The 13,275-nt window shown below is 46.9% G+C and overlaps 1 protein-coding gene and 1 pseudogene across 1 annotated transcript in view; both read right to left on the bottom strand.

Moving 5' to 3' along the window:
• LOC135887682 (butyrophilin subfamily 1 member A1-like) overlaps positions 1-8,213 on the bottom strand; it is a 47,135-nt gene extending 38,922 nt beyond the window's left edge. The window contains exons 1-2 of the mRNA XM_065415409.1: positions 8,102-8,213; positions 1,987-2,098 (exon numbers count right to left, since the gene is read on the bottom strand). Coding sequence (XP_065271481.1) covers positions 1,987-2,098; positions 8,102-8,122 — 133 coding nt within the window. The 5' untranslated portion in view covers positions 8,123-8,213. The remainder of the gene's footprint in view (positions 1-1,986; positions 2,099-8,101) is intronic.
• The window catches only part of LOC135887580 (zinc finger protein 420-like), a 411,396-nt pseudogene that overhangs the window by 171,619 nt on the left and 226,502 nt on the right, over positions 1-13,275 (bottom strand).

Below are 13,275 nucleotides of genomic sequence, written 5' to 3'. Positions count from 1 at the left end.
CAGCAGGCAGATGGGTGGGTCTCTGGTAAAACCCTCAAAGGATAGCCCTTTGAATTATATGTTAAGCAAATGGCCCTTACCCGGTGTTCAAAAAGGATGTCAAAAAAGCGTTTTTTACAACTTTGCACCCAGGATTGGCCAGCCCTGGGGACTGCATGGCCCGAGTATGGCTCTTTTGATATTCCTACCCATTTAACCCCCTTACGCCTGACATTGGAAAACCAAGCGCCGGGGCAAATGGACTATTGGTTTTTGTGGGACGATGAGGCTCATCGTCGCATGAAGAAGGTACAGATTCAGGCCCCTCTATTCCCGAAAGCTTCTGCCCCTCACAAGGCTGATTAGTTGGAGGATATCCCCCCCCATGTATTGCTCTAGACCACGCCCACCCTCGGCGGCAGCATTACCAATTGCGTTGGACCCGGTACCCTCCTCAACAGAGCCCAGGACAGCAGGCCTACCAAAACAAATATTACCAACAAAAATTAAGGACACCACAATGCAGGCAAGCAAATCAGCTAGTGGAGCCACCAGCAGTGGGTACACTACCTCCCTGTCTGTTCCCAGCCTTAGTCCGTCCCATACAAGGAAGGGGGCACTCTATGGGGACGAGGTAATTAATATCCAAGCACCCCTCCGGACCATCCCAGTCCCTACAACGGATGGGAATGTTGTAGACCGTTATGTTCATGTCCCCTTTACCACTGCTGACCTGATGAACTGGCAAACCACTACGCCTCGCCTTAGGGACGACCCGGACGTCGTTCACAGGCGATTCCGTGCCATTTTCCAGTCTCATAATCCTGATTAGCAAGACGTGGGCCAACTTTTAGATTATTTATTGCGCACGGAAAAAAAAAAAGCGGGTACTAAGGGGGGCCCAGGAGGCTGCAGAGGCCGCCAATGACGGTCGCAATTTTATAAGGCTCGCCAATCCGCCCCATTGGAACCCGAATAATTTGACCCAACAAGCAAATCTAAAAAAATTCCTAAACTATATTTTAACAGGCATAAAACAAGCAAAAAAAAAAAAAAACAACTTTAAATTAAACAAAGGTTCATAATACTGTGCAAAGAAAAGAAGAACACCCTTCTGACTTTTATAAAAGACTTTGTAAAGCATTTTGTATCCATACTAATATAAATCCCAAGGCCATGGACACACAGTCCACGGTCAGGCTTATTTTTATTTCCCAGTCAGCCCCGGACATCAAGAAGCGGTTGCAGCAGCTCGAGGGTGCTGAAGGATAATCCCTGGAGGAACTGGTAAGCGTGGCCACCTGAGTCTATCATACAAAAAAAAAAGTTCAAAAAACCAAACAGGTGAGGATGCTAGCAGCCCTTGTAAACACTGGAAATAAAAAACAGGGAGGGCGGCAGGGACCCCCCAAGTGGCAACCAAAATCAGATTATGGGGGGACCCCGAGACATGCCAATGACATATGTAATTACTGTAAGCAGCTTGGCCACTGGAAAAGAGAGTGTTAGGGCTCCTCTTCTTCTTTCTCCCAGGGTTGTGAAGCTAGACTAGGTCCCCTCTTTTGAAAGTTTCCCCATATGAGCATATGTCAAAGAAACTTTTCATTTTATCAGAGGCTATCATCAAATTTTCTCTAGCAAAGGTGTGAGATTTTTTCAGTTTCGGACTGTAGGGTTTCTACATAGTCCAAATGATTTAAATTGTTCCTCTTCAGGAACTCCACATGAGAGGTTCAATGTGAGAAGTGCTGTACTATACTTTGTACTCTCATTGGCTGCTGTTCTATAAGCTACCAAAAGGAATGGAAAATGCTTGTCCCAGTCCCCTTTGGTGATGTTCTACAAAGGTAGCCAACTGAAATTCCAATGTCCTATTGAACCTTTCCGCGGTCCCATCAAATTGTGGGTGTATTAGGATGGTGTGAGTTTTGTGGATCTCTACAATCTCACAAACATGAGATGAAAATTTGGATTCAAAGTTTCTCCCTTAATTGGTGTGTAACTCACGTGGGACTCCAAATCTGGTAAAAAGTTCATTCACTTGGACATCTGCTACTGTCACAACCTCTTGATTTCTTCTTGGGTACACATCAGGCCATTTTTTTGAAGTAGTCTGTAGCTGCGATGGGAGATTTTAATGCCAAGGTTGGAAGAGGGAGAGAAGGCGAAAAGTTCATAGGAAGGTACGGTATCGGAGAACGAAATGCGTGAGGAGAACGACTAGCTATATTGGCAGAGACAAGGAGAATGTTCATTGGTAACACCTAGTTCCGAAAGAAGGCCAAAAGGAGATGGACTTGGATCGCACCGAACATGAAGACAAAGAATGAAATCGATTACTTTCTGATAGATAGATTGTGAAGGATATTTCAGTAGTGCCATCATTTAACATCGGTAGTTATCGCCTACTGAGAGCCAGACTCACGTTCACTGTGAAGGTGGAGAAAAAGGCGCGGTGTATGGCGAACAGAAGGCACCAACCAGTAGCTTTCGACGAGGAAATCCTGAAGGAAAACATTTCCAGGGAAGACTGGAGCCTCCTGGACGACTGCGACGACGATTATGAGAACTTCAGCAAGAGACTGGAACAGTGTGTGAAATCAGCTGAGCATGAAAGACCAAAGACCTTATTGGAAAAGAGGAGGAAAATGAAAAGAAATGGCAGTGACAGGCTTGAGTACTCCCTTCTCTGCAAGCTCATATGAATGAAGCTGAAGGAAGACTTCGAGAAATTTCGAACTGAACAGCTTCTAAAGGCTGCTGAAGATTGTAAAAGTCTCAAAAAATGCAAACAGGAACTGGTGTTGTATAGGTCATCATTATCAGCTTTGAAGAACAAGAATGGAGAATCAGTAACCGATCGAACAGAGATGGAGGCAATCTTCAGGGATTTCTATACCCAGCTCTTTGCATCCCGTATAGACGTCCCAATGCCATCATTTCAACAAACCGATGAACACATACTCCCGGTTCTCATCAGCGAAGTCCGTCACGCAGTCCATCAAATGAAAGAGGGGAAGGCTCCAGGCAAGGACGGTCTGACAGCAGAAGCACTTAAGGCGGGAGGTCAGGAACTCTGGAAAGCTCTCGCCCAAAGGTTCAGCCGTTACCTGGAAATCCAGAAGATACCATCCAGATGGAAAGAGTCCAATACCATCTTCTGCATAAGAAAGGCGATCGAGAAAATCTAAAGAACTATCACCCGATCTGCCTGCTTTCGCATATCTATAAGTTGTTCACCAAAATAATAACAAATAGACTGTCGCGAAACCTGGATGAACAGCAACCTAGAGAGCAGGCTGGTTTTCGAAGAAATTACAGCACGATAGACCACATCTTCACTCTAAACCAACTACTAGAGAGTTCAAGGGAATACAAGTTCCCTTTGTGCATTACCTTCATGGACTACGAGAAGGCGTTTGATAGCATGGCGACTAACGCCGTTCTTGAAGCTCTTTCAGAACAGGGCATCAGCGCAAAATATATCACATTATTAAAGGAAGCGAACTCTGGCTGCAGCACGGATATATCGCTGTTCAATACTCCCCTCCGAATCCTCATCGAGAAAGGTGTGAAACAAGGAGATACAGTTTCACCAAAATTATTCACAGCCTGTCTTGAATTGGTCTTTTGACGAGCAGACCTGAAAGGCGGGATTAATATCAATGGCTAGCGGCTAAACCATCTCAGGTTCGCAGATGATATAGTGCTGATAGCTGAAAATACAGTCCAGCTTGAGAGAATGCTTAAAGAACTGAACGCGAAAAGTAGTCAAGTTGGATTAAAAATGAACCAGTCGAAAACAAAATATATGAGATCAGATGTTCTGCCAAGAACCCAAATAACTCTTGGAGGAGAGCAGATCCAAGAGGCCGACAAATACGTTTATTTGGGCCAAGAAGTCAACATGCGCCACGATCAGAAAGGCGAACTGTCATGCAGAAAAAAAGCTGGATGGTGCGCATACAGCGACATCCTCCAAGGATCAGCAAAACAACTCATGTGAATCTTTTTAACTCGACTGAGCTTCCAGCAATGCTATATGGCAGCGAAACATGGTCGCTGAAGAACATCAACTGTCTGTCACACAGAGGGCAATGGAACGAACATTTTTGGGCATTTTGCTCCGCGATCGCATCCCCAATGAAATAATTAGGCAGCAGTCTGGAGTCCGAGATGTTGTTGTCGAAAGCAGGCTCAGCAAAATGCGATGGGCAGGACATGTGGCCCGACTCAGTGACAACAGATGGACTGCAGCTATATCTGAGTGGTATCCGCGAGAACTGAAACGGCCATGCGGTCGGCCTCCAAAGAGGTGGGATGATTTCTTAACAAGGATATATGAACAAACATGGCAAAGGATGGCCAGAGCAAGAGAAGATTGGAAGACGTGTTGTGATCGGCTCGGTCTTAACTGATGAAGGACCGACAGTCTACGCAGTCTGTAGCTACCAGCAAATATTGATTGCTAGCCTCTGTCTCAGGCAAGGGCCCAAGAATATAAATGGCAGTGCACCATTGATGCCCGCATGAGATAGAAGCTCCCCCACTCTTGGTGGGATCCTTTGTTACAACAGAATCTTTACATTTTCTGCACCAATTTTCTACACTCCACCTTCATTTCACCCTATGGAATTTCTCTCTTAGCTTGGCTAAGGTTTTTGCAGCCCCAAAATGTCAAGTAGTTTTACAGTCATGACTGTAAACTCAGAACCTCCTTTTTCAGTGTATCTGGTACAACCAGCTGGTACCTGTACCCATCACCTGCTGGTTTCTCCCACCTCCTATACAATATTTCATCCAGGGCCGGCTCTAGGTTTTTTGCCGCCCCAAGCAAAAAAATTTTGGCTGCCCCCACCCCAGCCCTGGGCTCCCCCCCGCTCCTTGCTGCCCCAGCCCTGGGCTCTCCCCCCCCCCCAACCTGCACCCTCCTGCTGTCCCAGCCCTGGGTCACTGGTAACTCGCTCCCAGGGCGGGTCATTCAGCAGGAATTTTGGATGTGCACAGAACACAGACAGGATTGGTTCCCATATGGTTACAGAACTGCAGTAAAGTGGAACAATTTTCAGCTTGTGTGATTGGAGGATGTCTGGATGCATATTGTAAGACTGTCCTACATAAATGAGGAAAAGTTGAGGTGCCTTTATTATCCTTTTGTTCCACTCTTTGTTTCTAGGGGGAATTTGCCAATGCAATCACTGTATTCCTTTTAAACAAATAAAACTGGAAAAAAAAAAAAAAGCAATGGCTGTTGAAAATAGCAATTTCAGTCCTAATAACCACTGGGAAGCATTTCTTGCTCAATTTTATCCTACTTTTTCTACAGCAAGTTACAGTGGATCAGTATATTTGATTTGGGAGAAATGAAGTAACAGCTGCCCAAATTGAGCTTGAGCACTCCTGAATTTTGAGGGTGTTCAAATCTGGAAGGCAGGTGCTAGATTCCCTTTCTGAATATTAGCTATATCTGGAAAGGAAAAGTCAATTTCTGCTTCCATGGCTCAGAAGTGGAAATCCTCCTACGTGCCTGGTACTGTATCTAAAGCTGCCCAGGTCCTAGTAGAGCCTCCCCTCCCTTACTTTTCTTTTTAAATTCTAGTGGGATCCACGTACCTCCCTTGCTAGGCTTCAGATAGAGAGGTGCACTGTCCCTTTAGTCCACCCAATTCCTTCTTTGGGGGCTGCAAGGTGAGGTCACACCAGTATCCCTAATCCAGTCTGGGGAAGTCTTCTGAAGGGGATATCTGGGGCAAAGCCTTCTACTCCTTGGGCTGGGCACACTTGTCCCCCACTCACAGTGCCACCCCGTTCTAGCAGCCAGCTCTCCATTCACAGCAAGCTGCAGCATGGCTCAGCTACCTCACTCCCTCCCCCTCCCTTTCCTGTTGATAGCTGCCAAGGGATTGCTGGGAAATGTAGTTCTTTCCCTGCTCCAGGGCTGGCTCTATAGGCAGGGAGCTAGGCAAGGAACTACAGCTCCCAGGGTCCCATGGGTTCTCCGCTTCTGCAGCGTTGCGAGAGGGGAGGAAGTGAGTTTAAAAAAAAAAAAAAAAAAAAAAAAAGGATGGCTGGAATGCCGCCCCCTGCAAATGTGCTGCCCCAAGCACCTGCTTGTTTTGCTGGTGCCTAGAGCCGGCCCTGATTTCATCCTTAAAATTCCAAGTTTTTCCACTATGTCCAGAAAACTTTTATTGTGAGGGGACACTATATTCCAGGGTGACTGTGTTTGCCAATTGATTTTCCAATCATGCACTATTCTCAGATCAGCATCCTTTCTTTGGGAAGTTTTTGTTTCCTCTGGCGTTCATTCCTGCAGTCCTACATCATCTGTTCTGTGGATGAACCATGAACATTTGCACTTCTGCAAGTTATGGGAAGAGAGGAGAAAGACATCTCTTCCTGAGCACATAGACTCTGAGCAACCAATTTCTTGCTCTTCTGATTATGGCAGTATTTGCAATTAGCTCCCCCACAACGCTGTCTGGACAAAGCATCCATGCTTGTACCCAACATTCCATGCTTGTACCCAACATTCCATGCTTGTGCCCAGGCCCAGATCAGGATTATTCAAAAGGGAACTGAATGGTTTCTATTTTAAATAAAGGTTGATGGTTACACCCACCAACTTCAATGCAGTTTAACCCAAACTATAACAGAAATATTCTTAAGGAAAATAGCAGGAATTAAACAGAGGGAGGATGAAAGATTCAAGTAGACTGATGGGGTAATGTAATCATGACTCATGCTCCTTGCCTGCTTCCAGAACAATGGGAATGGATGTGATCAAAGAAGAGCAATTCACTGGGACCCAAATCCACATAAGGTTTAGGCATTGCCACAGTGAGCATTGCAACACTTAACTTTTAAGTGCCTAGAAAACCACTGGAACAACAGTGTGATTCACAAAGTCTGATTTAGGTGCCCAGGCGCCCTATACAATGAATGGAGAGAGACAGGCTCCTAAGAATAGGATACACAAAAGCCAGCATGCTGGGCAGGGAACTGCCTAAACTAACCAATGGGAGATACCGATAGGAAGGGTGTGTTCTGTCTCCTGCCCCTCTCACCAAGTTTGGCACTTAAGTTCAGGCTGCAGGGAGGTGCCTATCTTGCCTATTGATCCACAAATGGGAACCCGACTTCTGCAGTCAGGTGGCTTAGGCACCTAGGTCATTTCTTCCGATAATGAGTTAGATGCCTGCCTCACTCCACACAAGGCGGTGAGGGAGAAAGGTGACCTACCTTTATAACCTTTAGCTCAATATTTAGGGTATTCAGCTGAGATGTGGGATACCTCCAGTTCAGTGCTCCCTCTGCCCTGATTAGGAGAAGGGATTAGCATGGGGATCTGCCACCTGTCAGGTCAGTGCCCTAACCACTGAGCTATAGTGTCATTCTTGCCAGGGCCGGTGCTTCCACTAGGCAACCCTAGGCGGTCGCCTAGGGTGGCAGGATTTGGGGGGCGGCATTTTGCCACCCTCGGCGGAAATTTGGCAGCGGGGGGACTTTCCGCTCCAGATCTTTGGCGGAAATTCGGAGGTGGGTCCTTCATTCGCTCCGGGACCCGCCACCGAAGTGCCCCGAAGACGCGGAGCAGAAGTACCCCCGCCGCCGAAGACCCCAGGCCCCCTGAATGCTCAGAGGAGGAGCGCTGCCGCCTAGGGCGGCAAAAACCCTGGCGCCGCTCCTGATTCTTGCTCTTTCCCTGGACCAGTTAATATTTAATTACTCAATTAAAGTGGAACAACTTCAATAGGAGAGGTGGAGAGAGACCCATATCAGAATGCTTTAGAGCCCAGTGTTTAGGGCACTCCCCTGAGAGGTGGCAGATCCCTGTGCAAACCCTTCTCATAAGGCTCTCCTTCATCTATCTTCCTCCATTTCATGGATTGTACTGGGATTTAGGCAGGAGATAGGGGTCAGGATGCCTAGAGTGAGTTAGCTGTGCACATGCCCAGAGCCAGAAACATACATAGGTGGCTAGGGAACTTTTAGAGTGGAAATATAGCTGCTGAGTGAGTTTAGTCACCTACAAGGTTAGGTAGAAGCCAAGTGGGAGGTTTGTAGATTGCAGTGGTGCCTAAAACTGGAAATTAGATGCCTGAATTGAAGAAATTCTTACCTGAATCCAACTTGTGAACATGGAGAGCAATGAAGAAAATTATGCAACAAGGCAGAGGTGAACACAACATGGCATGGGAGATGGAAAAAAACTTCATCTTCCTAGAAGTTTGGTTTAGATAACTGGAAAAAAGAACAAAACACAACACAATGCTGTGATTTTTTACATAAGTGCAATATATTATGGGGTGGTGGCAGCCATCCACTACCAGTCTGATTTTAAGGCCCTCTGCAAAATCCACACAAATTAATATTGGCCTCAACATAAACCAAAGTAGAATTTTTCTACCAAACTCAAAGGAATTGAAGAAGGGGCTCCTGAATTATGACACCCGAAAAATGGAGTTGCTCACTACCTCAACTCCAGATCTAATTTACCAAACGTTGAAGCTGATATAACTTTTCTCTGGATGGGCACTAGGGGAGGGCACAATCATAGAATATCAGGGTTGGAAGAGACCTCAGGAGGTCATCTAGTCCAACCTCCTGCTCAAAGCAGGACCAATCCCCAAATAAATCATCCCAGACAGAGCTTTGTCAAGCCTGACCTTAAAAACCTCCAAGGAAGGAGATTCCACCACCTCCCTAGGTAACCCATTCCAGTGCTTCACCACCCTCCTCGGGAAATAGTTTTTCCTAATATCCAACCTAAACCTCCCCCACTGCAACTTGAGACCATTACTCCTTGTTCTGGTACCACTGAGAACAGTCTAGATCCATCCTCTTTGGAACACCCTTTCAGGTGGTTGAATGCAGCTATCAAATCCCCCCTCATTCTTCTCTTCTGCAGACTAAATAATCCCAGTTCCCTCAGCCTCTCCTCATAAATCATGTGCTCCAGCCCCCTAATCATTTTTGTTGCCCTCCGCTGGACTCTTTCCAATTTTTCCACATCCTTCTTGTGGTGTAACTCCACCAGAGAGGTCCTTTGGGGCCATCTGCCTGTCCCAAGTCAGGATAAAGGAGGAGGGTTGGGCGTGGGGCTAGCAACTCCACCCCGTAAAAAATCAACTTGCTACAGAAACGCCAACAATAGAGATAACAGAGACTTTTACCCTGGAAAAAGAAGGGTCTTCAACTCGAAGACGCATGACGCCGGGTGGTGAAAGTCGTGAGGAAGCCACTAAGCCGATTACCCTTCTTGCAACCAGGAGGATTACCATCGGTACATGGAACATGAGGACCATGTACGAGTTAAGAAAGACGGCGCAGGTCGCAGCAGAGATGAGGAGAAACACCTGGCGACGCGACCTTCAGGCTGATAGCATAAAAATGGGCTATACCTGGAACCAGCTAGAGCAAATGGCCCAGGATAAAGGACTCTGGAGATCTGTGGTTGGCGGCCCATATCCCGATTGGGGTGACGGGCATGAGTGAGTGAGTGTCTTGTGGTGTGGGGCCCAAAACTGGACACAGTACTCCAGATGAGGCCTCACCAATGCCGAATAGAGGGGAATGATTACGTCCCTTGATCTGCTGGCAATGCTCCTACTTATACAGCCTAAAATGCTGTTAGTCTTCTTGGCAACAAGGGCACACTGTTGACTCATATCCAGCTTCTCGTCCACTGTAACCCCTAAGTCCTTTTCTGCAGAACTGCTGCCTAGCCACTCGGTCCCTAATCTGTAGCAGTGCATGGGATTCTTCCGTCCTAAGTGCAGGACTCTGCACTTGTCCTTGTTGAACCTCATCAGATTTCTTTTGGCACAATCCTCTAATTTGTCTAGGTCCCTGTGTATTCCATCCCTACCCTCCAGCGTATCTATCACTCCTCCCAGTTTAGTGTCATCTGCAAACTTGCTGAGGGTGCAGTCCACGCCATCCTCCAGATCATTAATGAAGCTATTGAACAAAACCAGCCCCAGGACTGACCCTTGCGGCACTCCACTTGATACCGGCTGCCAACTAGACCTGGAGTCATTGATCACTACCCATTGAGCCCGATGATCTAGCCAGCTTTCTATCCACCATATAGTCCAATTTCAGGCTTATAATGGAAACTCAGTGTCAGCCTAACTTATGGTGTGACAGCAGTCATGACATAATTTGGTTTAACTGGTTCCCTGGAAGGCATCTTAATAAAGCAGCTGTGCAGAATAAGTGGAGTATGATTAATGCATATTGTTGGATATATACAGTTTAATATTTATACACCTGGGGAGAGGAAGGTTGCTCCTTCCTCTGTTACAGCGTTGGAATCCAATGGATGAATTGATGCTTTGAGGCACTTTTTGATTCATTCAGTGACTGTGGGACCCTTATATGAACTGGCATTTAACTAGATGAATTCAGGGATTCCACTATGGATTTCACAATGTATCATGGGGCATAGTGCACTACAGAGGTATGTGAAAGCACTTCCACAGGACACTAATCTGGTGGGTGCACTGAGGCCAGGCTTGATATTCTAAGTTACTTTCCTGGATGCCATCACACCAGTTGATTTGGTGCTCCTCTTCTCCCCTGCACCTTAGTTTAGTAGATGTGAACCCTGGGCAGAGCTGTGACTGCTCGTATGGCATTCTGCTCTGGGCACAAGAACTGTAAACCACTGTATTACCCCTGTGCTTTAGCAAGAGTAATCTTTACTAGAGCTTAGACTGTGTATCAGCTTCCTACCACATCTGTCTGTTTGCCTCTCCAGCAAACTCCTCGACACTGCCAGTCCAAACCTTGCCTTGTGGGTAATGATCAGTGAAACCCAGTTCCCAAGTTCCCTAGAAACATCTCCCTGCAGCGTCCAGTCCCTCTCACTGGACTGTCACAGATATTATTAAGTTTCCTGCCTCCAAAGAGACAGAGCACACACCAGCTTGTTAGATTAGCGGAAGACTCACATTTTACTTTAATATAACTACAGTGAGATGGTTTATAGTAAAACTAAGAATAAGTTTATTAATAAAGAACAGAGATTTAAGTGATTCTAAGCAAGAGAAAAAGAGATAGGTATGGTTAAAACCAAACGATGCTTTCTAGTGAGTCACTGTATCAGCTCAGAAGGATGTTTGTGAGGTGCAGCAATTCCTGGTGTTCACCAATTTCTACGAACAATTTATTAAAGGATTATCTAACCTGGTTGCACCCATAATGATGCTCCTGAAAAAGGGGTCCTGGTTTGCCTAGTTGACGGAGACTCAGGCCTGGTCTACACTACGAGTTTAGGTCGACTTTAGCCGCGTTAATTCGAATTTAGCCTGGACACGTTTACACGACGAAGCCCTTTCTTTCGACTTAAAGGGCCTTTTAAACCGGTTTCTTTACACCACCTCCGACGAGGGGATTAGCGATAAAATCGGCCTTAGGGGGTCGGAATTGGGTTAGTGTGGACGGAATTCGACGTTATTGGCCTCCGGGAGCTATCCCACAGTGCTTCATTGTGACCGCTCTGGACAGCACTCTCAACTCAGATGCACTGGCCAGGTAGACAGGAAAAGCCCCGCGAACGTTTGAATTTCATTTCCTGTTTGCCCAGCGTGGAGAGCACAGGTGACCACGCAGAGCTCATCAGCACAGGTAACCGTGATGGAGTCCCAGGATCGCAAAAGAGCTCCAGCCTGGACCGAACGGGAGGTACGGGATCTGCTCGCCATATGGGGAGATGAATCTGTGCTGGCCGAACTCCGAAGCAGTAAACGAAATGGCAAAATATTAGAAAAGGTCTCCAAGGCCATGAAGGACAGAGGCCATAACAGGGACGCACAGCAGTGCCGCGTGAAAATTAAGGAGCTAAGGCAAGCCTACCACAAAGCCAGAGAAGCAAACGGAAGGTCCGGGGCTGAGCCGCAAACATGCCGCTTCTACGCGGAGCTGCATGCCATTCTAGGGGGTGCAGCCACCACTACCCCAACCGTGTGCTATGAGTCCCTCACTGGAGAATCACGCAGGGAAGCGGGTTTGGGGGACGAGGAAGATGAGGATGGAGATAATATAGATAGCTCACAGCAGCAAGGAAGCGGAGAAACCGGTTTCCCCAACAGCCAGGATATGTTTATCACCCTGGACCTGGAACCAGTAACCCCCGAACTCACCCAAGACCCTGTGGGCACACAGGGGACCTCTGGTGAGTGTACCTTTGTAAATATTACACATGGTTTAAAAGCAAGCGTGTTTAATGATTAATGATTAATTTGCCCTGGCAATCGCGGCCAGTACAGCTACTGGAAAAGTCTGTTAACGTGTATGGGGATGGAGCGGAAATCCTCCAGGGACATCTCCAGAAAGCTCTCCTTCATGTACTCCCAAAGCCTTTGCAAAAGGTTTCTGGGGAGGGCTGCCTTATCCCGTCCGCCATGGTAGGACACTTTACCACGCCAGGCCAGTAGCACGTAGTCTGGAATCATTGCATAACAAAGCATGGCAGCGTATGGTCCCGGTGTTTGCTGGCATGCAGACAACATCCATTCCTTATTGCTCTTTGTTATCCTCAGGAGAGTGATATTATTCACGGTCACCTGGTTGAAATGGGGCGATTTTATTAAGGGGACATTCAGAGGTGCCCCTTCCTGCTCTGCTGAACAGAAATATTCCCCGCTGTTAACCACGCGGTGGGGGGGGAGGGGTGAAGTGACCATCCCAGAGAATTGGGTGTGTGGGGGAGGGGAGTTAGTTGGGTTTGTGCTGCATGTTAACCCTGAAACCGCAGCCCCTCCTTTTACATTGCAAACCCATTTTAAATGGCCAACCCAACGGGTGCTTGGTATGGTTAATGAGAGCAGTACTGTTTTAAACCACCCCCACATGTTAACAAGGTTAAAAAAGCCAAAAGACTGTGTCTTACCATGGCTGCCTGCAACCTGAAATCTGTGGCCTGGCACTGCATGAGTGATCTCTCACACCAAACCTGCAGGCTCTCAATAGAAGAGGAAAAATGCGACCTTGTAACGAAAGCACATGTGCTGTGTGATGTGAACAGCAAAATCTAACGTGAAAGAGTGTACCCATTGTTCTCTAAAATGTATCTTTTTTAACCACCTCTCCCTTCTCCTCCACCAGCTGCAAATGTTTCTCCTTCACAGAGGCTAGTGAATATTCAAAAGCGGAAGCAAAGGACGCGTGATGAAATGTTTACTGAACTACAGACTGCCTCCCACGCTGACAGAGCACAGCAGAATGCGTGGAGGCAGTCAATTACTGATTTTAGAAAAGCCCAATATGAGCGAGAGGAGAGGTGGCGTG

This window comes from Emys orbicularis, chromosome 13 (assembly GCF_028017835.1).
Source record: "Emys orbicularis isolate rEmyOrb1 chromosome 13, rEmyOrb1.hap1, whole genome shotgun sequence".
Classification (NCBI taxonomy): Eukaryota; Metazoa; Chordata; order Testudines; family Emydidae; genus Emys; species Emys orbicularis.
The sequence above is the reverse complement of the archived record's forward strand: the minus strand, read 5'-3'. Positions and strand labels throughout refer to the sequence as shown.